The following is a 27,037-nucleotide window of genomic DNA, read 5'->3' as shown; positions in this document are numbered from 1 at the left end:
CCTGCTTTATTGTTTTTTCTTGGCTTTCCTTAAAATATTTGTTGATTTCTGAAATTTTTGATTCGTATTTTCCTCCATTTTTTATCTTTTCTTCCATTTCTTTAAGGGTGTTTCTCATTTCCTCTTTAAGGTCCCCGGTCATCTTCATAAAGTTATTTTTAAGGTCCTTTTCTTCTGCTTCTTCTGCGTTGGGATGTCCAGGTCTTGCTGGTAGAGAACCCCTAGAGTCTGGTGGTGTCATATTACTCTTTATGTGGTTGAATATGTTCTTTTACCCATCTCTTCCTCCAGTAAGCTCAGGTAGGACCTGTGATTCAGGGGATCTCTTCTTCTCCAGTTAGTTGTAGGTGGGTTAGGTGGTTGGTCTTCCTCTCCTAGTGGGGGTGAGGACAAGGCTCCAATAGTGAGAGATTCAGTCTGCATGGTTTGCAGTATGAGAAGCCAGTCCCAGGTCTCTGTGCTTTCTCTCCCAATGGGGGCGGAGCCAAATCTCTGATGACAACAGATGCAATGCTGCATGGTTTCCGTCTGTTCCCTGGTCTCTATCAAGAAATCTCTTCTCTACACTGCAAATTCTAATTAATTTTAAGGTACGCAGTGCTCATCAAAAAGAACAAAAAGACAGCGTAAGCCATATCACTTGCCTTTGGTAAAATTGGATTAATTGGATATTGTAGATAAGGCCTTTCCTTGGAGTACACTTGCCAGGGATGATTTCATACGTATGTTAAACAGAAGCAACTGGTATTCCCAGCGACTCCCACTTCCCTATGGCATCCACCTTAGCTAGTGTAGTGTGGTTTACTTTTTATTCCCCATTAGCCTCCACTCTGACATCTTCTAGAAATGACATAGACAGCAAGGGAACAACTGAAAAGAACATAATGATAATGTGATTCAAAGCATATGTGTGACAACCTGAGAGCAAGGAGAAAAGGCATAGCTACACTCTGAAATAAAAATCGATCATCCCCGCTGGGCGGCGTTGGTGGCGCACACCTTTAATCCCGGCACTCGGGAGGAAGTGAATTCGAGGCCAGCCTGAGCTACAGACCAAGTACCAGGATAGGCTCCAAAGCTACACAGAGAAACCCTGTCTTGAAAAACAAAACGGGAAACAAACAAACAAAAATCGATCATCCTGCAGATGCCAGCCAGTGCAGTCACTGAAAACAGCAAATTTACTTTGCTCAGACTTCTTGGCATTTTTATTACTAACGTAGCTCACATGGCCCAGACTCAGTTAATTTATCTGATTCTACATCAGAGTTTGAAAAAGCTGGGAAAAGACTACCAAAAAAAAAAAAAACCAAAAAACAAAAAAACAAAACAAACAAAAACAAAACAAAACAAAAATACCCAAACTATTGAAATATGGACAAAAAAAAACCTCAGAGAAAGTTTTGATGTAAAAGAGTTGATGAAGATGAATGCCAATCAAGCATATGCAAATAAGTCTAGAACTAGAGCAAAAAGCTTCTCTAAGCTAGATTACTTTCATGAAGCATTTAGATGAAAGCTTTAAACATCTGACCCAAGACTGCTAAAAGGAAGAGAAACTTTTTGTTTTTAAAGCAGTAAACTAGTCACTTATTGTGTTACTATCAATGTGTTGTTGTTCTATTCTGAGCTAGAATCGTAGTGTGTATCCCAACTTGTCTTTGTTAGCTATCTATATACTGTGTATCCAAAATTGTTATCTTTGTTATCTATCTACATACTGTGTATCCTAGCTTGTCTTTGTTACCTATCTAGCCTGCTGATCTCAAACTTACAACCCTCCTATATCCTAAGTATGATGGGTTGAAGGCATAAACCAACAAAAAGCTTGCTTAAGAAAAAAAATCTAACAAGACATGAAAAAGTAAATTCAATATTCTGAAGCATAATTCATAGTCATGATATTTTGAAAGAAATATCAGTGGTAGATATAAAAAAGGATAAAATAGCAAATTGGAAAGGTAGTTTATGAAATTATTAAAAATACTGATATTAAAAAATATGAGATACCATCTCACTCCTGTCAGAATGGCTAAAATCAAAAACACCAATGACAATTTATGCTGGAGAGGATGTGGTGAAAGGGGGACACTCTTCCATTGCTGGTGGGAGTGCCAACTGGTTCAGCCACTTTGGAAATCAGTATGGAGATTCTTCAGAAAAATGGGAATAAACCTACCACAAGACCCAGCAACTCCACTCTTAGGCATATATCCAAAAGATGCCCATTCATACAACAAAGATGTCTGTTCCACTATGTTCATAGCAGCTTTATTTGTAATAGCCAGAACTTGGAAGCAACCTAGATGTCCCTCCAGTGAAGAGTGGATAGAGAAAATGTGGTACATCTACACAATGGAGTACTATTCAGCAGAAAAAAGTAATGGAATCATGAGATTCGCAGGCAAATGGATGACACTAGAAGAAACCATCCTGAGTGAGGTAATCCAGTCACAAAAAGAGAAACATGGCATGTACTCTCTCATATATGGATTTTAGACATAGATCTGGGGAGTGCCAGCCTACAATCCTATGGCCAGAGAGTCTGGGAAACAGAAACTTCATTTAGTGGCTGATCGAAGAAGAGGCAGACTCCCTTGGTTAAGTATTGAGCAGAACTCAAGAAAGCCAGTAACAGAGAGGGAGGATTGATAATCAAAGGGATTAAGACTGGGCTGGTTTAACCCCCAGAAACAGCTGACCAGACAAAGTTTAACTCTTGAATCCCAGGCATCAGCCTGGGAATCCAGCATGGGACTGATCAGGACCCCCTGAATCTGGGTGTCAGTGAGGAGGCCTAGGTAATCTATTGAGCCTTGGGCAGCAGATCAGTACCCATCCCAAGTATACACACGGACTTTGGACTCCCATAGAACAATGTGAGGTGCACTCTCACCCTGAACTCTTGGGGAAGGGTCTAGGCCCTGCCCTATATGAAATGACAGACTATGGACACGCCCATGGAGGGCCTCACCCTCCCTGGGGGAATGAGGGGATAACGGGGGGGGGGATTGGGGGAGGGCATGGGAGGAGGGGAGGGAAAGGGAGAGGGACCTGGAACTGACTTGTGAAGCAACCTTGTTTCTTATCTAAATTTAAACTGGAAAATAAAAAAAAAATGAAAATAAGAAGACAGAAAACATTAACATAGAAGTATTGAGGAAAAATGGAAGCAAACTCAATAGGTACTCCAGATGGGAAAAATGATAGATAATTATTATCTTAAGGTATAGATAAGAATTACCGATATTTTGCAGAAAACACATGTTCTAAAGTGAAGCACACACTGGGACTCTCAAGAAGAAATGATTGTGGGTGTGGTGCTTTCTCTGGAAGCTTCTGTGGATGATTTCATTTCCAGAGTTCGGAAATGTTAAGATGTGATGTGTTCAGGCCGGGCGGTGGTGGCGCATGCCTTTAATCCCAGCACTCAGGAGGCAGAGGCAGGCGGATCTCTGTGAGTTCGAGGCCGGGCTGAACCGACAGCCTCCAAAACAATACAGAGAAACCTCTATCTCGTAAAACCAAAAAAAAAAAAAAAAAAAAAAAAAAGATGTGATGTGTTCATCTGTGTAAATATTTAATCCTTTGCTAGAATTGCCAGTGAGGGTTTCAAATCCAACCATCCATGTTCTTCCAAGCCAGAGTGTCTCTCCTGTTTAGCGGGTCTCCAGTCACACCACCTTCAGTTGCTATGTCTTGGTTGGGTATTGGGTCTCTGAACTGATAACGATTCCCCAATTTACTGTTCTATTCTTTTACCTTTGGTCTCTTGTCACTTCATTCTTCACGCTATGATGTTTCCTCTTTTATCTCACCTTTAAGTTTTTATAAAGCTTATCATTATTTGTTTTCTATATAATCTCGTCCTTCACAGATGGTCTTCTGTTTTTAGTATCCATTGTCAGCTATTTGAGGATGGATACCAATATCAATTATTTAAGACTTATTGTCTATTCCTGACTTGGTCTCTTTTGATCAGCCCATTCAGTTCAGACATATATCTATGTTTCTGCCTTTATTTCAAGGACTTTCTTTTTTAAAAAAGCTGGATATTGTTTTTTTTTACTAACTTATAACTGTATAGTGAACACAATATAAGTTTAAAAATAAAAGAGTATAGTAAGATCCCAGAGTGCAAAATGGAGGTTGTGTTGGTTGTTATTTCTCACAGCAACAGTGTTCTAACAGAACCATTGCAATGGAGCCTCCAATAATCCTCCGATTTTTTTTTTATTCCCAAAGGCTTTTGTTATTACTCTCTCTATGGATAAGTTTACCAGTTTACACAGAAAACAAAAATGTAGTCTTTCCAGGAATGAGGAACAGAGTTGACATGCTGTGTCAGAGGCAAATCCAACTAGGAATTTAAATGTGTGCTGCATTAAGATCTTGTACCTGTTTCTTATTTCTCCAGCTGTGAATGTCTTAGCCCTTGCAGATAGAGTTGGTGCTCTGATGCTACATTCCTAGTAGTAGGTGGTGCCCATGCATTGCTTCTGTGCTTCTTCTACTGCTTGGATACATTTTTTTTTTTTTTTTGGTTTTTCGAGACAGGGTTTCTCTGTGGCTTTGGAGGCTGTCCTGGATACATTTTTTAATCTAATTAATTTTTTGTTTAAATTAGAAACAATCTTATTTTACATACCAATCCCAGTTTCCTTTCCCTCCTGTCCTCCAATTTCCCCCACCATCTCCCCATCCTACCCCCCACATTTTAATCCTATTGTGGCTTTGAAGTCAACTATGATTTAGCATGTTTTAGGACATAGAAAAGTCTGCTGAAATGTCCTTCTAAGTATTTTCACTGCTGTAGGTCTTTACATATTTTATCCTTTCATCTCATTTTTATGGAATGTTAAGGAGAAAAATTAATAATCTTCTTGACTCTGCCATGTGGTTCCCATTAAGGAGAAAAGTGTTACAAATTTATGCATGGGATAACACAGATTACCTGCTTAGAAGCCAGTAGATGAAGTATCTTCAAGTGCCATACTTATATGAAACATCACCAAAGAAAATGTCTGCAGATTTCTAACGGTTCAGAAATTCATGCAGACACAACACCCTCACTAAAACAATGTCAATTGTATTACATAGAAATAAAGAGTTCAGTCTGAAGTTATAAGATACCAAATTGGATGAAATAGTCACAAATTTATTATTAAGCATATATATAAGCATATAAATATATATGCTTAATAGAAAAGAGGATTTTTTACTCATTAAAAATAACAGTGATATCTGTAGCATAATTACAAATAAATATAACAGTAAATGTGCAGCATGTTAATGTACAGAATTAGAAATAACAAAGAAACAAAAACGAAATTGTGTCCTGGTGGTGGTGGCACACGCCTTTAATCCCAGCACTTAGCAGGCAGACGCAAGCCATCTCTGAGGTCCAGGCCTGCCCATGGAAGTTAGGACTGTTAGATAGAGAAAACTTGTCTCAAAAAATCAATAAAATAGAATAAAATTGTCTGATAGGATTATTATTGGATATCTTTGGTCTAATAATAACAATATTAAAAATAGTGGGGGGAGAGATGTCTCAGTGGATAAGGGCACTGGCTGCTCCTCTAGAATACTCAGGTTCTACTCCCAACACCCATGTGACAGTGCATTATTGTCTGCAATTTCAGTCCAAAAAGCTCTGATGACCAATTCTCTCCTCTCCTCTGTGTACATCAGGCACATGTTTGCTGCACAGACATTCATGTAGACAAGACATCCCAAGATATAAAAATAAATGAATTTTAAAAACAAAAGATCAATGGTGCCCAATGTTTCAGTAGCATAGGCTCTGTATCTTCAAGAACAGATCAGCTTTAGAGTAACTGAAGATGACGCTGATGCTGTGTTTGGAAATCAACGATGAGAAAACGAGCTTTGAAAACTGTCCATCCATCTCTTAGATGGATAAAGTTGTTGAAATCAGGGGAGTCTCAATGGGCTTCCAGGTAGTTGTGTCAGACATTGACTAACATTATCAGCATATTCTTTAGCCCTCAGTAATTATAGCAGACTTTGTATAATACTACAAGACAAATAGCCATTAGGCAGACACATAGGAAAAGCAATCAGCGGCCATTCAGTCTTACCACACTTTCACTTATAATCCCTGCTAAGGCCAAAATGAGATGGCATGAAACCCCTGTGGCCTTCAAATGTCTTTCTCTCTTCATGCCACAGCAAGCATCTTAGGCTATTTATATCATCATCTATTTTGCTCCTTTAGTAGTGTCTTTTAATTTCAATTGTTGTATATTTGTCTTGATGGTGAACCTGTAATGGTGACCACACCTCTTTGGGTGTGGCTTCAGGCAGATGGCTTCAGGCTTCTTTTTGTGCTTCTTTCTCTTGGGTCAGCCGATCCCATAGGAAGGGCAGAGAAGCGCTCCCACGGTTCCTCAGTAAACACCCCTTTTTTTTTCATTTATCTTGGGTTTAGTAAAATCTTTACAGCCACGCCTTCATATTAGTAATATGATCTTGTTATATTGCTTCAGTTTTTGTCCCTACTTATGATGATGGGCAGAGTAATATTCATAATACAGCATCCGGCAACATATAGTACTGTAAGTTTGTGGTTTGTTTAGCAAGCACAGTGGTTTACACAATATTCTCAAAAATTTCTTCCATTTTTGTTCCACTGTAGGTATCTTGGATATTAGAAAGATGATGACTTGAGCGGTCTAAATAGGTTAAAGTATTTAGTTCCATGATACAATAGTCCTTCTCTGGTATCAATTTGTAAGTGTTGTTTGACAAACTTTGACCAGCAACTTCTTTTACAAATGTGCCTCCCTTCCCTGGTCAATTGCCCTCTACTGAATATACAATACTGTTGCTGTACATTCCTGGCTGACCAGGGGCTGATCTATCCTAATTATTGACTGTGATCCTGAAGACAGGGGCCATCACGTTAGAAATGGTATTTGCATTGGGAAAAGCTCCTCATGTTCATGAGACTCCTCGTTGTTCATACCCACTCTCCTCATGCATTTGTTTAATTTTTGTCCTTGAGGTTATTTTTCGTTTGTTCTATTTTAGGTTCATTTTATAATTTGTTATTCAAACAACACTGTTTTTCTTAAGTTTAAAGGGATACTAGTATTTGTGTTCTCATCCTGGTTATTGTGTATGTGAAAGTTTGTTGCAAAGAGGCATTTAGTGATTTCTTTGATTTCTTATGGTGTCAAAAAGATGTACAATCCCTGAAAAGAAAAAAAAAACTATGAAAGCGACTAAGCTATCTCTTTTGGTGTTACTTCTAACCCTGAATTTTATTTTCACTTCTGATTTCCCTTCACAACTTCCAAAGAGGGTGTATGTATTTAAAATATTTCCACTAATATCTGTGAGAGCAGAAAATAAAGGACCTTAATCTCGGCTCCTTTCTTTATGTGGAACCCAGAATCATTTCATTCAAGAAACGGTGAAAATTTATATTTACCATAAAATGGTAAATCCATAATTTGGATTTCCCAAGAATTAGTGTATTAATTGAGAATTTGTCTACTATGTAGAAAAGTAATATGATGTATTAGTGTACAAAGTGTATTAGTGTAAAAAGTGATTCAAATATTTAATGTTTGCATATTTTCCTTGCTAAACATGAACTCCGTGGTTCATACCACCTGCATACAATTGCTAAAAGTACATTAGGGTATATTTAAGCATTTTCTGAGAGAGTTTCCAGCTTCTTATGATTCTTAAGGGCCATCTCTTTGTTGTTTGATATCAGCTTTTATAGTGTGTGTGTGTGTGTGTGTGTGTGTTTAATTTTAAATCTGTATCCATCCAGAATCAAGTCAAGCATTACAGGGTGTTAATGAATTATAAAAACAGACTAGGTTGTATCTGGTTTTTCCTTCAATCCTAAGTGACCAATTTCTGATGAACTTGAAATGTTGCATAACAAGTTATTGCATTCCCTGCCTGAATACTGCTTTTCTTTGGCCTAAACCTCAAAAATGAATATAACTCTATAATATTACCTAACTAATGAAAAATTATCTTTTGAATATTACATACAGCACTATATGAAATATTTGTAGATGGCTGCATTGGTGTATGTTATATCTTTGTGTGCTTTCAAAGTCTCTCTTGCATGTTAGTTAGGCTAATGCTTTCCTCTTTAAAATAAAAAAAGACATGGGCTGTTTTCTATTACTAGTTCTGTTTACTTACCCTGAAGGTTGACACACAGAACAGGTGTGGAGTGGAGAGATCAGCCGTTTTCAAAGGGCATGGCAGCAGCTGGGCAGATTGGGTTTCTTGCACTTTTATACCTTGTGATGTTTGTTGATTTTAAACCACTTTCTCTGACAACATGCTGTGTTCCATTAATCTCCAGTTTGGCTACTTAATTGAGGAATACACTCTGTTCCCAGAAATTTTGAATAGCTTAGCTATTTTCCAAGAGAAGAATAACAGGGATATTTTATGTATGAGAGCCAAATTTGGAAACTAAATGCAATTGTTAAAGAAAATGTGAAGAAAGGCTGTTTTCCTTATTCCATAGCCCAAATCCAACACGTCATTCTGTATTGCTTCTCTACATGCTCTTTGTCTTTTTGACCTTATCTTTAGGAATTTGCCAATCATCCCAGCTGCAATTAGACGAAGTTTTAATTGTACACCAGGAGACAAAGGGAAGAGTTATCATTGTGACAAGTCCTGACTCAGCATCCCTGCAAATTAGAACATGTAGGGGGGCTGGAAAAAAGATGAAATCTTTGTTTCTTTCCCAAGCGTATAATCACTTCACTTGGGATAGCCAAATGGCAAATGCAAGCAGTGGGAAGACAACATAGAAAGACTTGAAAATAGAAAGAGCTTATAAACTAAGAAAGGAGATATGACTGAAAGGATGGGACTTGAAGTATGCATAGAAATTGTGGAGCAGTAAACAGGATTAGGAGAGAAGTATAGTCATTCAGTCTAGGCAGAGAGGTACACATATTTAGTGCTAAGAGAACTAATAGTATTCAGTTTGCAATGGGACTTCAGGAAGTGGACAACACAGAAGGCTGAATTATGAGAATAGTGAGAGTAGTGAGATAAGGATTCTGCACCAATTTCAACAAGAGAAGTAATTTAATTAGAATTGTAGGCTATTGTAAGATCACGTCTTGGAGGCACCAGAGCCAGATAAAAATGATTACATAATCCCCTACACTTGCTGACCTCTTACTTTATTTTCTAGCAATTTATAAGAATTGAACATAGTGGAAAAACACTTGGGGAAATTTTATTAAAGTTTTCACAATGCATAGTCCATTTTTGAAAAATAAATGTCCCGTATATGCACTTGAAAATGTTGAAATGATATAAAATGAAAATCTTGCACTTTTTAAATAGTTGCTTGTTTAATAAGGTTTCAGCAAACCACAATACAACAATTAAGTGTAAAATGCATGCACATTCAAAGCTGGGTTGGAAGCTTCATTAAAATTTTATCTATAATTTTGAAAGCTTGGGTTATGTGCTAGAAACATTAGATTCTTGACTAAATATGTTTTAAATGATGAAAATTAAGTTGTGTTGGCAAGCTCTTCATTATAAAATTTCCAAAAAAACAAACAGAAACAACCTTGGTTAATCAGATAAATCACAGTGGCTTTTTGAGCTGCTTGCTCTCTTAAGAGATACACAACCAAGAAGGTAATTGGCAAGCATGGCCTGGCATTTCACATCTTGTAGAGCAAAAATGAATCTTCTTCATTTCCACAGGAACTGGTTAAGACTACATAACAGCAAAAGGAGGTCCTTAGTGTAAAGCATGAATAATAGAAACCCACAGACAGATAGTGGAGTTAAAGATGAAGATCCGAGAAGCAAAGCAGCCATTATACAGTTCTCACCTCTACCAATGCTCAAACCAAAGGGGTGATCCACTGAACCTCAGATTGCTCCCAACTGCATTGCTTCTCACCAAACCTCAGACTGCCTAGACTGCAATATGTTCTTCTTTCCTCCTGCCTTATATTCCTCTCTTTGCCCAGCCATATCACTTCTGTCTCTACCTCCTTAGTGCTGGGATTAAAGATTTGAGTTCTGTCTCTCTTTTAGACTGTTTCACTCTCATATAGCACAGGATAAACTTGAACTCACAGAGATCCATCTGCCCCTGTCTCTTGAGTCCTGGGATTAAAGATATGTTGGGCCACTGTCTGAACTGTATGGCTGTGGCTAGCTTTGAACTCTGATCTTCAGGCATGCTTTATTAGAATATAAACAAAATATTACCAAAAAATCCACTTTCCAGAAGCACTCCATAGACATGTAAAAGAAAAGTCTTTATCACAAAGGAGATCAGTAACCAGACCACCTATAATTTTACTAGACCTATTTTATTTGTTTAATCTTTATTTTATTCATGTTTAAAAGGGATTTTGATGAAGAAAAATGTCTTTAACATGAAATAATGTTCATAACTGTAAAAGAAAACATTGGTCTAGTCATTTAAAATTTTTCAACTTAATCATAACACTGGTGTTAGATGAGGTATAAGAATGTCTTGTTTTGACAAAATATTGGCAAATATTTGAATATAGACAGTCCTTGAAAAACTTTATCACTGACATATTAGAGCTTCTCAGGAAAATTTTGTTCTATTATCCTAACGCTCTTCAGTGTTGAAGAGTGGATATCATCCACTAATTCATGTCATCCTGGTTGAGAATTCTATTGTGACATGGACAGCTTAGAGAAGTCAGATTTCTTAAAAGAAAGTCACTTTTACTACTTATGCTTCCTAGACTTACTTATCAATTAATTTTTAGAGCTTAATGTCTAAAAGTGAAAAGCCCAGCAAGATAAAACGTGATAATGATGATATCAAATTCTATGAGAATGACATAGGCCAAGCTTCTTGCTGCTAATTACCCTGCCATATCTTCATTATGTCCAAAGTCAATATTGGTGAGATATGGAACAGGCAGATATGCATTTAAAAAATGGCCTTTACCAACATGGTCCATAGCCAAATCCTTAGCAGAGGCCATGAGTTCTTCCTACCACTTCTTATTCAGCATAGAGATATGACCAAAAGAGACGACTGAACTCTGCCTCCCCATATATCAATCACTTCACGTGTTCTTGTGACTTTATTTCAAGTTCCTCATACAGAATGTTTGAAGAGTCAGTTCAATCCTGAATTTAAAAATCTTTTGACTCTTGTTCCTGTTTTATTACAAATGCATGAGAACTTTTGTGAGTTAATGTTACCAGAAGTCAAATAAAAGAGATAAAAGAAGTTGCATTGATCATTTCAAAGAATTCCAGTTTGGGCACCTGTACTCATGAAATAATAGTGTTCTTTGCATTAAAGAGAAATGGCATATTGACCGAAACTCTTAAAACATAGAACTAAAAAATCTCTAAGCCATAAAGCACTGAAGGAATGCTAGCTTTAATTCTAACTTAACAGTACTGACAACAAAATATGGTGGTAACAATTTCAATGATAATTTCTAAGGACTGCTTAAAGAAAATTGACTTGTATTTAACGAAAATATGCTTTTTAAGAACTCAAATATTTGACCTACATTCTACTCCAGGATGTTTGTATTTGATCTACTAAAGAGATAAGACAGTCACTCACTTTCAAGGGGATTTAAGAACAGCATGCAATTACAAGACTGAGAAATAGTTGTGTGTATAACAAAAATTAAGCAAATCACTAAGTATCAGATGAAAGTTCTTTAAAATATTTTTATTATTTTCTCCTAAATGCATATTTCTAAGATATATGAGATAACATGTAAGTTTATGACTATAAATAAAAATATTATACTGTTTTCAATTAAATATTCCATGAAAGAAATTCCCATCAAAGATGATCATTCAAATCTAGGGATCCGTACATTCAATGTATCACAGAACTGCCACAGAATAGAGCACACAGGGCCTTATGTATTACAGTCATCCAAAAATTTGCTAAAATAAATTTTATATGACTCTTGACAGTATTACCACCTAACCAAAAAAATCTATTATTTCAATCTTTTACCCATAATTACAGTAGTCAAAATCACTGATATATTGGGTGTTCACATATTTTCCAGTATGCCTCCAGCTATGCCTATTTTTCTTACTTACAGCTTACAGCCTAAAGATCATACAGTGAGTAACAACCAAGTCAAGGTGTTTGTTCTGCAAGTGCACATTGGAATATCTCCTCATTATGAGAAAATATTAACAACTAAATTAAAAACAAAAGATCTATTATGAAGGGCAACCATTCTACTATCTACTTTATTGTCATTTAAGGCCTTATGCTCTATAGCAGTGGTTCTAAACCTTCCTAACAATGCGACTTTGTGTACAGGTACTCATGTTGAGATGACCCCCCAACCATAAAACTATTTCGTTGCTACTGCATACCTGTGTAATTTTGCTACTCCTATAAATCATAATGTAAATATCTGTCATGCAGGATATCTGATCCCAAAGGAGTCAGGACCTACAGGATGAGAGTCGCTGCTCTCTAGCTACTAAGTTGTCCTAAAACAGTACTTACAGAAGGTTTTAAATTTCATGTCTGGACACCACGTAACATTGAAATTGTTCAGCCATATTACATTCTACATTTTCAATTGAAAAACATTGTTTGAAATAAGATACCTGCAAAATTTGTAGAGCTGAATGAAAATTTCTAATTTGTTACAGAATTGTTGGTCAAATTTGTTTTATAAACACCCTGATATTATAGGTGTAAAGAGATACAAGGGCATGTATATGAATTATAATTTGAATGTGCATAATATATGTCTCCATCTTATGTTTTGCTGTGATAGCATACATGGGCATTTTCTTGGTATAAAATAGAACTTTTAGTACTTGATCTATAAACGTATGCTGATAAATAACACAGTACTAAATGAAAATTTCATGGTTACTTCTATGGGCTGAAAGAAAAAAAATTCTCTGCTATTGTCCATGTTGTATCTATTTTTAAAACCATAGGGGGAAAGCACTTTCAGGGAAAAAAATATCCACAGCTTTACTGTGAAAGAAATGGATGCAAGAAATAGCATTTTAAGCAGTGAAGGGACATGAAGCATTTCGACTTCACAGCCTACTAAGGAGCAACAGCTGTACCTAATTTCAACTTGACGTGCTTCAGATCTCATATTCATATAGGTATTTAATGATCCACGCATAATGGTCCTATATAGAATAATTACTTATATGAAGGAGCAAACGTCATATGCATTCCTTTTTAAATGTTCTTTCAAGAGAAAAACTGCACTGACTCTTCGAACAATGAATAGACTCTCTCGCCAATCCAAACGTTTGGGCCTAAATAGCTTATCTTTCAACAGAAAATAGTCATTTCACCGACCTCACTTCTTTTTGACAGACTCTTTTTGCCTCCCCCCTTCCCAGTATAACCAGTACAAGGAAAAGAGGTAGAATGCCAAACCTACCATTAAGTCATAGTAGTAGATAGTTGCAAGAAAGATCAGAAACAAAAGGAAAAAAGGCACTTTAGAGTTGATGTATGTGGAAAGCAGAGACTCCCTGCCCTGAGCTTGGACTTCTTGGGGAGGGAGAGTAGCAGAAGTGGGGCTCTCTGATCCTTTGTCATCTGAATAGCATTGTGACTGTCCAAAATGTATCAATCCTTCAACGTCAGGCTTTGCCTCCTCCAGATTCTCAAGAGGTTCACTGACTAAAATCATTGGGCCATGTGATTTTTCCAAACTTTTGCCTTCTTTTTGTTGGAGAATCAGACCCACAGGTCTTTCTCTTCCATTACCTGCTTCCATTATTTCCAAGGTTTTGAAAACATCATCAGGTTTAGACACGACATGGTCCAGGATCTCACTTTCTGGGCAGCAAGTATATTCTGATTTGGCAGGCATAGACTGGGGTGTTGTGTTGGTATCTGCTTTCTCTTCAGCAAATAGCCATCCAGAAGAGGGTTCTGAATTTTCAGATTGGCATTTGTAAACGTGAGGGCTGCCCTGAGATGTGCTGGAAATGTCTGAATTAAACGCAGAACGAACAGCATCGATTTCTGTTCTCCTTGATAATTCTTGAAGCAGCTCAAGATCTTTATTTTCCAGGAACACTGCTTTGTCTGTTGTTAATACTCCCAAATGTAAATCCATTTTTGACATAGCTTTTTGATCACCTGTAATGACCTGTGAAGGTTCGTCTGTAGAAGTTGCAATTCCAATTCCACGTTTCTCCTTGTCATGTGTCTTCCTAAGATAGCATGTAGATGTGGTTGCCTCCTTCTCCATTTCATCTACACTTACATTACAAATAGCAAAATGTGATTCCCTTTCAAAATCATTGTCATGGATTACACCTGCTGTATCTCCATGACAAAGGGTATAATGTGAGTCATCCTTCCTCCTTTCGTGTGGATCAAACGCTGTTTCTTTTACCTCGATGGGCCTGTCACTTCGTGCTGTCTCTTGGGGTAGCTTAGCAATTATTGCATTTCCTCTAGCAGACATGCTTTCTGGAGTCCTTTCTAATGTTGTCTTAATTACATAAGCTGTAACTGCTTGTGCTTTCTCAGTAATACCATGATCAGCTAGAGGAGACAGTTCATAGCATTCTGTCTCTTGGCAGGTAAACAATGGTTCTGTAGGAGGAGCTTTCAGACTTCTCTTGTTATCTCTTTTTTCCCACACGTCTTTACACTCTGCTTGTTCTTTGATCTGCTTGGCTGTGTTTGTTTCAATTCCTCTTGTTTCTGGCTGACATTCCAGAACATTCCAATTTTTTTTATGCTGTGTATTCATATTCTGATCTTCAAGATTACTAGGATCTGATTTTTCCCTTGCAGCTTGTAAAAGATAATCGCCTGTCAGAATGTTACCATTTCTTGATGAACCAAGATGTGGAGCTCTTGGTTCTAAAGTTGTACCTTTGCCGGTTTCTCTCCAATACACTTTTGTCTTTGTTGAAGCAGAGGGACCTACTGCTGCTCTCCATGTAGTAGTTGTAGTGTCATTGCTTAGTGGTGTGATTAAGTCTTTGTTATTAGCTTTAGTCCCTTCAATGCTTATTTCTGGGTGTCTGTCTTTGGTCTGGAATATTGATGGAAAAGTCTTTCTTTGGTTTTCATTAACACTTAAGCATTTGTTGTGTTCCTCTTCATCATTGCTCTTGGTAGAATCATCTTTGGAAGATGCATTTGATTCTTCCAGATTTGTGGATGCATCTAAACAGAAACCACTTCTTGAATATTTGTGATCTTTTACTCCAGTTTTTTTGGCTCCTGTTTCATTATTCTTGTTAAGACCATCTGTCATTAGGTGGCCAGAGGATGGGCATGCTATTTGAACTCTGCCACTTCTGTGGGCAGGATTGGCATTATCATCTAAGACTTCTTGGCTGTGGAGGTTCAATTGCATTAATTCATCAGAGCTAGCATCTCCCAGTAATGGCCCCACTTCTCCCCCATATGAAGGAATCCCCTCTGAAGGTGGATGACCATATTCATTTCCTGGAGAATAGTTTCTGCCTCGGTAGGAATCTCCCTTTGAGGAGATTTCTTCTGGTAAGCTTGGAGACAAAGGCCTTCTGAACAAGTCAGTATGAATTTCATAATAATCTTGCTTCTTCTCTGACCCCTCAGCTTTATTTGTCCAATTGACTGGGTCTGCCGAAAATGTATTCTTTTCATCCCGAGAATTTAATAGCGGTTGGTTTATCTTATGAAATAAAAACAAAAAATATGATTTTTAAATATATGCAAAGTGAATTAGATTTTATTACCTCAAGTAATTATCTGGTAAATCTCCTTGGTTCATTTCATTTGTGGATTTCACACAAGCTCGGGAAGTTGGATGTTTGGGGCAAGATCTTTGTAAAGTATGAGTTGGGAATGAGATCAGTTGGAAAGGGGACCAAATTAATCACTCCCCTTCTCAGCTTCCAAATATCGCATTGTATTATTCAACCATTCTTGCTTGTCATTGCACTTTTTCCTCACTTAGGATATACACATTGATAGCCCCATGCTAATCAATTAGAGAGCAGCTTCCTGGATGCCCCTTGCCACATTTATATGTGCTGTAGGTGCCCCCATTACAGTTTCTCTTATTAATATGTTTTCTGCAAAGCCTCTGCAAACTATTAATAGCAAAACGTCACTCAAAGAAAAGTGAGGGAGTTAATGTCTCTGCAAATTCTGTTTTAATGACCCTCTGCCAACTGGTACTCAAATGTATTTGAGCTCTTCAGTGATGCCAACTGTCAGGATTTAACAGTGAGATGCCTGTGTTTTTTTTTTCCTCCTCATAACTGACATTTGCATGATCTCAATAATTATATGCAAATCTTACGTTTTCCCCTTCTTCTCACATAAGGCTCATGTTACTTGTCAACTGCACAGCTGTCTTATAAGCCAATGCCTGTGGGTTCCACAGATTTGGTTGTATTTCCATCTATTACGGAGCTTCATTGTTTTATGCAGTCACGTCAGCTGGAGCAAATTAGCATCTAAATTACAGTTCCCTGTTCATTTATTGGGCGTACACTTTCAGCAACTTCTAAACAAACTTTTATATTTGAGGCTGCTCATGGTAATGAGGTATATTGGAGAAGTATGTGATTTTCCAGGGGTCTTTCATTATATTCTGTGGTTTGAATAAAAGGTGATGTTAACTTTCAGCCGGTAAGAATTCTCACAATGGGTGACAACTTTGTAGTGCCTTAACATTGGAGTACAGTCAATTGCATACTTTAGGGGTGCAGTTGGCATATCACTATCGCAGAGGTGAAATGTGTGGGGAAAGGGAAGAGTTCTAGCTCTTCTGGGTTTCAGCACTGACACTTGAAGAGGCAAACGTCATTTTAATCTAAGATGATTGTGAATCCATGTATCCCCATGCTATGAGCTCCAGCTGAATACAATAAAGGGTAAATTGCATTATGTGACTCATTTAGCTCTACCTCTCACTGCGTGTTAAAAGTGTGAACTAAACCGTCTCCTCCAAGTTTCATAACAGACTTGCTATTCACCAAGTGTGAAATTCATGCTAACAAATATTAAACTAAATTGTACACTACCAACTTTGGTTCCTGTTTTAAAATTATTTAGCACTGCTTATTTTCTTCTTCCTTGGTAATTTACTATTTTACCATGATAAGGTACTTGGGGATTCTTACTTGGGCAGCAATAGTAAAAGAGAAGACTGCTAAACATAAGAATTATAGGCTTGTCAATTGGATCGGGCCCTTACCATTTTCTATTCCAGCCCTCTCATTTTACAAACAAGTTTATGCTAAGTGTACACTTGTTACAAAGATTAGAAGTGCACATCAGAATAGTGCCCCTTGCTTTTAATTCCCGCAAACTATGCCTCAGAGCCAGTGGCAAAGCGATAGGGAATGAATGTCATTAATTTAACACTGGAGAGCAGAGGCAAAGCACTGAAATCAAAGCGCCTTGTTGCTCTAGCTGGAGAGAGAGGTGCTGGGACAGAATAGGCTATGCTTTCACATTTGCAAATTATATTAGCGGAGGCCATTGAAAGGCAGGAATTGCATCATCTTTGAAGCATAAATAGATTCATCTTCCCCAATACCGTGGCAACCAGAACACTTACCATCAAGTTTAATTCTTTTTCATTATGTCCTTCATGCTCCATGTTGATGTCGTCTACATTTTGATGACTGGCTCCCAAGTCATCCTCATGAGAACAAATTATTGTTGGGACATAGGCATCTGAAAAGATAATACGATTGGTTTTTAAGTGTAAGATTGTTTTCATTGCAGACTTTAACAAAAATAGATCCTGTTTAATTTTAAATAAATGTTACCTGTGAACTTGAAATTCTCAAACTTATTTTCTTCAGATGTTAGGGATGATTCTTCTTTACTGCTAAGGATTTAGAAAAACAGATATTTGTTCTAAAATGACACCTTTTAAAGTATATTTACACAATGGAAAATTAACAGTAAGGTAAATATTGTTCATATAACCTTCCATAATTTTATATTATTGTATGTCATTTTAAATAAAACTTAAAAATTTTACTTTTTAATAAATCATTTAGGATGACACATTAATAAATATCAATTCTAGAAAAACTTAATAATCTATACAATGACATATTTCTAAATGAGATTTTGTTGTACTTATTAAAGCATACCCAGAGTCAAACTATAAGCAAAGTGTACTGTTCATTATATATTTTTAACCTTTCAAATTGAGTGTATTTTCATTTTGGATTAAATTACAAGAGTTTATGAACTGAACTTCCAGTTTTTGTTGCTACAAAATGGTTTTCTGACATTTCAATAGTTATGCTTTGCATCCTACTAATCTTTTATTTTTATTGTTATAACGATAACTGCCTCCTGAGAAAAGAAAAACAAACTAAAACAAGCTCACTAAAACCTTAAATTTGTACTCAAAATTTTCATACATGAATTGACCCTAGCCAATTTTAAAATGGAGAGTTCAGAGGGCTCATACACAAGCACATAACTTTAAGGATATTCAGATTCTATTGCTTTTTCTAGTGTAATCTGCATTCTGATTAGAAATGGGAAATACTTTCTCTGCAAATGTCAGTAGGCAATTTAATAATATCATTACAATTATATTTGTCTGTGATACTCAATACAAAAAATATAATTACTGAAAATTACAACTTATGTGAAGTTACTCAGAAGTTGATTTGTACCCTTTTAAGTTATGTTCTTTGAAAAAACTATTTAATTTATTGCTATTATTATTGGGTGAATCTGATGTGCATGGGCAGGTTCATATTTATATGCAATAGCACAAATGTGTATGTCAGAGAACAACTTTTTGGAGCTGATTTTCATCTTTACATGGGTCCTGGGGATTGACCTCAAATCATCAGCCTTACATACAAAGCACTTTACCCACTGAGTGTTCTCAGTCTTCCTTCCTTCCTTCCTTCCTACCTCTTGAAACTAGGTATCTCTACGTATCCCTGACTACCCTAGAATGCTCTATGTAGATGAGGCTACCTAGAGGAGTTAATGTTTGCCTCCCAAGTGCTGGGATTAAAGGCTTCTACCATCATATCCAACCCCCCATTTTTTTCTTTCACTTTTGTCAATGAATTTTCTGCAACAACAACCAAACTTATGTGCACTTACTCAGAAGTTGATTTGTACCCTTTTAAGCTATTTTCTTAACAAAAACAATCAACAGTAACAACAACAACAAAACCCAAGAAAATTGAAAGTGTCAGTTGACACATTTGTATTCTACAGTCCAGACTATTAGCACTGAAACTTTTAGTACAAATCCAGCATGGCTTATTTTATCTCTATAAATCATGAAAAGTTTGTAAATTTTTCCATCCTGAATATGTAGGAAGTTAACTTAGTTTTGCATACCTTTTTGTTGTTTCAATTTACCTTTACTGAAAACAACAGTAGTTGACAGAAAAAAAAACTAATGTTCTAGGTACATAAAAATTCTTAGACTATAGAATTTGAAGTGTTGATACTGAATTAATCTAAATGTCAGAGCGTTTAACAAATCTATAACTATACAATCATTTTATTTTTGTGAAATTCACCTACAATTAAATATGCTCTGCTTCTCTGAGTATAATCTATTTCTTTTAAGAACATGTAAGCCTTAAACACATCCACCACCTCTGGCTCTTAAAAGATATCTACCACCCTCTTGAGAAAAGCTTTCCGAGCCTTAGGGAAAGGGAAGTGATATATTCATCCTATTAGGACTGAAAACCATGCGGTCTCTTGTTCTTTACACTTTGCGAAGTTGTGGGTCTCTGTGGTAATTGCCATCTAACACACAAAGAAGCTTTTCAGATGAGAGGCGACACACATTGACCTATGGGAATAGTAATACATCATCAGTGGTGAGTGACTCCAAAAGAACTGTTATAGGGGCACAGCAGGGCAGCTGTACATGTGAACTTACAGGAATCATGACAACATCAACAAGATCTGTGCAAACTTAAGCCAGACAGTCCCATCATAAAGTGGGAGGTGCACATGAAGTCCCACCTCAAGCAGAGTCATTGGCATTTGATAGCTACTGGGAAAAGAAACGCCAGTTGTCTTTGATGTTTTACTCTCTGATAAGTCAACCTCACTCCGGGGAAGTCTCTAGAGCTAAGAGTAATCAAGGCAAAACATTGGACACATGAGTTTTAAAGGAGGACAGACAGACAGACAGGCAGCCAGACGAAGAAAGAGAGGAAGCATGAAATTGGGTGGATAGAGAAGCAGGAATGGATATGGGAGTAATTGGGAAGGAGGTTGAATATGATCAAAACACAGTGTATGAGATTTTCAAAGGACTAATAAAATTTTTCAAGGAATGTGTAAACTATTAAAACAACATTTAGCTACTCCTGTTTCTTATTTGTTCCGTATTAGAATTAGGAACTATTAGAATTTTGTTTGTAGGGAGAAAATATTTGCCACTAAAAAATGTTTTATTTTTACTTGCTAAAATACCATCCAGGATTTTTCTAATAAATTTTCATTGCTTCATTAACAAATGATTGTTTGGAAAGGACAAGAATTTTATTTATTTATTTAATTATTTGGTTTTACGAGACAGGGTTTCTCTGTTTTGGAGGCTGTCGGTCCAGCCTGGCCTCGAACACACAGAGATCCGCCTGCCTCAGCCTCCCGAGTGCTGGGATTAAAGGCGTGCGCCACCAACGCCCGGCAAGAATTTAATTTTAAAAACTCATCTCCAGAGACAACTGATTAAGGATGAAACTACCTTATTATTGTGATTGAATCTCATCAAAACATGGAATTCAGGAATATGAAAATAAATTTATATACCCATGAATCATAAATATTATATAGAACAAATATAGGAAAACTTATAGAAACAAAAAATTCCTAAAAGTAAAAAATGATAAAATATACAAATAAATATTAAAGAAGTGTCATATACCATGTTCATAGATAGTAATGAAGTATTATGAATCTATAAATTCTCTCCAAAATTGATGTATAGATTCAACAAATTGTCATCAAAATTACAAAACCGGTTGTTGTAGACTTATGAGTATACAGAGAAGAGTAAAGGGAAGACAGCTTTGTAGCTGTGGGAAATACAGAAGGAACTTACTTTAATTAAGTTTAAGAGTTCTTATGCAGTTTGAACTTGAACTTTAAAGACAAAATGTGGCTAAAGCTGCAAGTCAACTGAGAGATAGGACTTGAAGTTCAGTGGGAAGAAGGCACTAGTATGTCAGAAAATAAGAAGAAAATGGGGTCTTCAGAGATGAAGACAGGGGAATGGCTATACTTAGAGAAAATGATGACAATAGAACATGTGCAAAATGCAGGTGGACTAAATTCCTAACATGTCAACACCTTTGTAATTCCTTGGAAAAGATATAAATGAATATATACTGCAGGAAATATATTTTAAATAATGAAAAAAGACAACATGCAGTAAAAAACTTAGTTTGATTCTATTAAAATTCAAATATTTTAAAGAACTTGCTTATTTTTATTCTATTTGTATGTTTTGCTGCCTATATGTCTGTGAACTGTTTGTCCACAAGATCAATGGAAACCAATGACCCCTAGAACTGGAGTTACAGGTGATGATGAGACACCACGTGGTTTCAGGTCACCATACCTAGGTTCTCTGAAAGAGCAGCAAAATGTTTAGTCATTAAGCCATCTATTCAACCTTACTATTTAATGATAACCTTTTGTTCATTGAAAGACATCATAAGGGGGGGGACACTAAGAGTTGGATGAGTGGTTAAGAGCACTTGTCGTTTTTTCAGAGGACCCAGGTTTAATTTCCAGCACCCACACTGTAGCTCACAACTGAGAACTCCAGTCTCAGGGCACCCAACACAATTCTCTGATCTCTGAGGACACCAGGCATGCATATGCTGTACAGACCTATATGTACACAAAGTAACTCACACATATAGAATAAAACAAAATCAATTTTAAAAAACTGTGTATAGTGAAAAAAAGATTAAGCTTGGGGAGAATATGCTTGCATTACATAAAAAACACAATCAAGACTCAATAATCTATACAACTTCAAATCAATAAAATTGCAACTTATCTTGTTAATAAAGAGGAAGTACTCAGAAAACAGAGCATGCATTCCATATAAAGCAATAACCAGCATTATTAGGGAACAGACATGAAAACCAAAGCAATGTGGTAGCATTGATAGCTATTGAACACAACAAAGTAAAAATATATCAGTCCAGGGAGCAGAACATGGGCTGGAGACACAGGTTTTTTACACATTACTTGTGGGAAAATGATTAGTGAAGGTCATTTTGAAAATCAGTTTAACATCATTTGATATATTTAACATTTGTATACTCCAGCACTACTTCATTCATTTCTTGGTATGCACTCATGACTACTCTATGAGATAAATACAGTAATACTTGGAATGGCATTGGTGTACAGTTGTCAGTTTTTAATATAATGCACATTCACAGAAGACTAAATAGAAAACTACAGAGTATCCTAAAATGTATATTATACAGAACTAAAATTAATAAAACATAGAAACATGCAGTAATACGAACCTACCTTAGCAATGCAGTATTCAATGAGAAACGTGGAAAGATTTTTAAAGGACTTTTCTTCAAAGTCTAAAGCTAACTAACATGATAATTTCACATTGTTACCAAGGAAAACAAGGCAATAAAAAATAGTTGTACCCAAAGGAAATCTAAATTTTCGGGATTATTACTTCAGGTAAAGCAATTTATGAGGATGTGATGACCAAAAATCTGTCATTGTTTTGCATAGAGTTAATACATTTTTCAGAAAAATGGGAATAAACCTACCACAAGACCCAACAATTTCACTCTTAGGCATATATCCAAAAGATGCCCATTCATACAACAAGGATGTCTGTTCCACTATGTTCATAGCAGCATTATTTGTAATAGCTAGAACTTGGAAGCAACCTAGATGCCCCTCAACCGAAGAGTGAATAGAGAAAATGTGGTACATTTACACAATGAAGTACTATTCAGCAGAAAAAAAATAGTGGAATCCTGAGATTTACAGGCAAATGGATGACACTAGAAAAAACCATCCTGAGTGAGGTAACACAGACACAAAAAGAGAAACATGGCATGTACTATCTCATATATGGAATTTAGACATAGATCTGGGGAGTGCCAGCCTACAATCCCATGGCCAGAGAGTCTGGGAAACAGAACCTTCATTCAGTGGCTGAAAGAAGAAGAGGCAGACTCCCACAGCTAAGTACTGAGCTAAACTAAAGAAAGCCAGTAACAGAGAAGGAGGACTGATGACCAAAGGGATTAAGACTGGGCTTGTTTAACCCCCAGAAACAGCTGACCCGACAAGGGTTAACTCTTGAATCCCAGGCTGATGCCTCAGAATCCAGCATGGGACTGATCAAGACTCCCTGAATGGGGGTGTCAGTGAGGAGGCCTAGGTAATTTATTGAGCTTGGGCAGTAGATCAGTACTTATCCCGAGTATACAAATGGACTTTGGACTCCCATCCAACAATGTGAGATGCACTCTCACACTGAACTCTTGGGGGAGGGTCTAGCTAGGCACTGCCCTGGATGAAATGACAGATTATGGACACCCCCAAGGGGGGGCCTCACCCTCCCTGGGGAAATGAGTGGATATGGGGGGGGTTGGGAGAAGGGCATGGGAGGAGGGGAGGGAAACGGAGAGGGCCTTGAGCTGACTTGCGAAGCAACCTTGTTTCTAATTTAAATTTAAATTTAAAAATAAATAATAAAAAAGAAAAAAATGCCTAAACCGTTCAATCCTCATTTAAGATATCTCATGAGAACAAGTGGCTTGCTCTTTGACATATATCACAGAATGTGTAAACGAAACACCACTCTTAAGTTTGAAGTAATACTTGCATGACCTATTACATATAAGAGTTTAATTAAACAGGTTTACAATTTGAAAACAGAGATGAAGACTCTTGGTTTTTGACAGCATAACCCACCTACACCAGTACTTCTGACTATGGCATAAGTAAAGCCATCTTTCGCTAGATCTCAGACCCCTATTGTGTTCCTGAGAACTTTTTGATCAGAAGATTTTCTTTCTGTCTTTTCCTATCTATCTATCTATCTATCTATCTATCTATCTATCTATCTATCTATCTATCTATCTGTCTGTCTATCTATTTCTGGTGATTGACATGCTGTCTGATGCTGTCTAATGGCAAAGAAGTGTTTTTAAATAACTGTCCAGCCCTCTTTATATATTCCCTTTTCCTTTCTATATCCTGCCAGCATTTTAATAACACCATTTATTCTTTACACAAAATGTACTCAGAGCAAAACAGCACATATTCATCCATATACATATACATTCTAAGGATTAAATTAATACCAAAATTTGAGTTCCAGGGTCAAATGATTAGATATGAGTGTTTTAACTTAGGTTTTTCAATTTTAAAATTTGTTCAAAGCTAATTTAAGATCTTCAGAGCAATGGTTTATTTCCAGTAAATTTTGTGTCATATGTTATAGTTAACCATATTCTTTAATCTATAAGGGCCATTCATTCTTCTACAGATATTATTAATATGTATGGTCAACTATAACAAACTCTGAGAAAACAAAGTTTGGTAGTACCTAGACTCCTACCCCAAACAAGCAAAGAAATAATTACAGGAATAGATAAATCAAGAAAATGTAATAGTTACAATGAGTTGTAAGTATTTTACTTGACTTATTCTAGATTCTCAGGTGGTGACAGCAAGTTGATGCTCTAGTATCACACCTACACCCTCAGTGTGATGGCTATTCCTGGTTGTCAACTTGACTACATCTGAGATTGACTAAAAGGCAAGTGGTAGGGTACACCTTTGGGGGACTTTTTCTTAAATCGGTTGAATTTTAAAAGACCGCCCCCTTTTAATCCAGATCTTTGAAGGTGTCAGTGGTCCCCTTCCTTCACTAACCTACTCGTTTACTAGATATGAGAAGGTCACCACCAAAGTAATAATTCTAGAGATTTGGTGACTGTTGTTCTTCCATTCTTGGGGGTATGGTTTATTTTTATCACAGCAGTTTTAGGATAATTAATAATACAGTTTTTCCTAAACTCCTGTAATGTCAATGAGTCAAAATCTCACATATGTCCCTCAACATATTGGAGAAACTTCTCAAAGATTTGTTAACAAAATGAAAGTCTGATGTGATGATGGGAGGGCATCAAGTGTCAGGGGGAGTGGCAGGACAAGGGTGTCAGGAACAAAACAGAACCATTCAGAAGGTGTTAAAATTGATAAAACCAACAAACCATTCCCAAAAGTGTCGTGGGTGTTGAATTTACTGCCCCTTCATACTGATCCAAAGTGCACGAAACTGTCAAAAAATGACCAGTCTTCAAATCCTTCCTCAGCATCTCCCATTTTACGCTAAAAAGCAATTACTATGATACTCTAGATCATCATCTACATTTAAAGCTTGTGGTCTCATTGATGTCCTTCATACGCATGTTCCCCAATATTAGTTTTCTTTTTGTTCCTTTAAGATATGATGTCTCTATGTAGCCAAGCAACATAGCCTTGATCCTCCTGCCTCGGTCTCCAAAATGCTTTGATTGCTAGCCACCACAATCAGTTCATAAGTGATCTTCTAAAAAAATATTATGAACTTTATTCAGCATATCTTTAAACACATTTGGAAACTACATACAGCAAGACTAGTATTACATAGATACAGACAAATATGGTAATAAATTCCCCAGGTTAAAAAAATTCAAGTAATATTGCTTTGCATTAGAGGCAATCTGCATGGGTTAGTTGTGGATCCTAGGCATTGAACTTAGGCTGTCAGGCTTTGTAGCGGGAAACTTTATCTGCTGAGCCACTGCTCTTGCTTTGCAACACTTTAAGACCCTTAAATGAAACTAAGATCAACCTGCCTCATGATACCAATGAGTTATTTTCTTATTTAGACAACATTGAGTTACTGTACCCTATACTATATTTTATATCAATATATTTTATATATCAGAACGTTGTATTTCACCAGGATACTTCAATTTAAAAACAATGATGCTTTGTCCTTTTTTATGGAGAATAGTTTCAATAGCAGAAGAAGAAACAACTCAAAGTCATCCTTCCATGAGGAAAGTGTTTTTTCCCCCTGAGGTTCTTCATTATTTTCTACCAAGAAAAATTACAGGTCTGAATGTGTTTGGTCAAATCAGTGTGGTGTGTGCTGGTTTTTCCTAGCTCCTCCTCACAGCAGAAAAGAAATTTTACATTTTATTATTCTGTCATTGAGTCAAGCATCACACACTGACAGAAGGGAAGTGCACTTTTCAAGGCACTGACTGATGGGGGTCTAGTACATCATTAAGTAGAATCTTGGAAGTTGAGATGTGGACTAAAAAAACATTGTAGGTTGCTTGGGAATGTGATGTAATTACAAGCAGAATTCATGAATTTTAAGTAGAAGACTATAGATAAACCTGGGACTTCTCTGCTACCGCCTGCCAATTATATTTTATGGAGAGAAATGTAAATGTCTTTAGGTGATGGATACTAGAACAACTGAAGAATGTATATCAGCAAGTTATCTGGTGGAAAAAGTATCTCAAACTTACTGCCCTAAGGTCCTTACTTTATCTAAATTCTAAGAAGACATAATTAGACCCATGCAGCAGATAGATGTCAAGAAACTGGTGACTGTCCAGCTGAAACCCTCCATGTCTCCAAACTCCCACTGCCCATTCTCCAACCTCCCCACAAACTGATTGCTAAGAGCTTCCCTCTATCTCCCTCTTTCAAAAATTTTCAGATTGTTACTATCTGTGGTTTTTCCTGAATTAATACATTTCAACTATTATTTCCTTGGAAACTACATCTAATTTTTTGAATAAAAACTAATTTCAACAGAGTTAGATCTACTGAGTGAGCCATGTTGGCACACATTTCTAAAAACTTCTATAAATATGCTGTTTCCTCGGTGAAATCTGTGTTGTTCACATTCATCATGTATGTTATTTAGTTTGATAAATACAATTGTTTAGAGACTGAGAAATGGGTCAGTGGGCAAAGTAC

At 36.6% G+C, this 27,037-nt stretch overlaps 1 protein-coding gene across 1 annotated transcript in view; it reads right to left on the bottom strand.

Annotated features, from left to right (window-relative positions):
• Positions 1 to 9,243: 9,243 nt before the first annotated feature.
• Ppp1r3a (protein phosphatase 1 regulatory subunit 3A) overlaps positions 9,244 to 27,037 on the bottom strand; it is a 40,413-nt gene continuing 22,619 nt past the window's right edge. The window contains exons 2-4 of the mRNA XM_005080950.3: positions 17,803 to 17,864; positions 17,589 to 17,707; positions 9,244 to 15,689 (exon numbers count right to left, since the gene is read on the bottom strand). Coding sequence (XP_005081007.2) covers positions 13,359 to 15,689; positions 17,589 to 17,707; positions 17,803 to 17,864 — 2,512 coding nt within the window. The 3' untranslated portion in view covers positions 9,244 to 13,358. The remainder of the gene's footprint in view (positions 15,690 to 17,588; positions 17,708 to 17,802; positions 17,865 to 27,037) is intronic.

Source organism: Mesocricetus auratus, unplaced genomic scaffold (genome assembly GCF_017639785.1).
Source record: "Mesocricetus auratus isolate SY011 unplaced genomic scaffold, BCM_Maur_2.0 Super-Scaffold_100019, whole genome shotgun sequence".
In the NCBI taxonomy this organism is placed as follows: domain Eukaryota; kingdom Metazoa; phylum Chordata; class Mammalia; order Rodentia; family Cricetidae; genus Mesocricetus; species Mesocricetus auratus.
The sequence above is the reverse complement of the archived record's forward strand: the minus strand, read 5'-3'. Positions and strand labels throughout refer to the sequence as shown.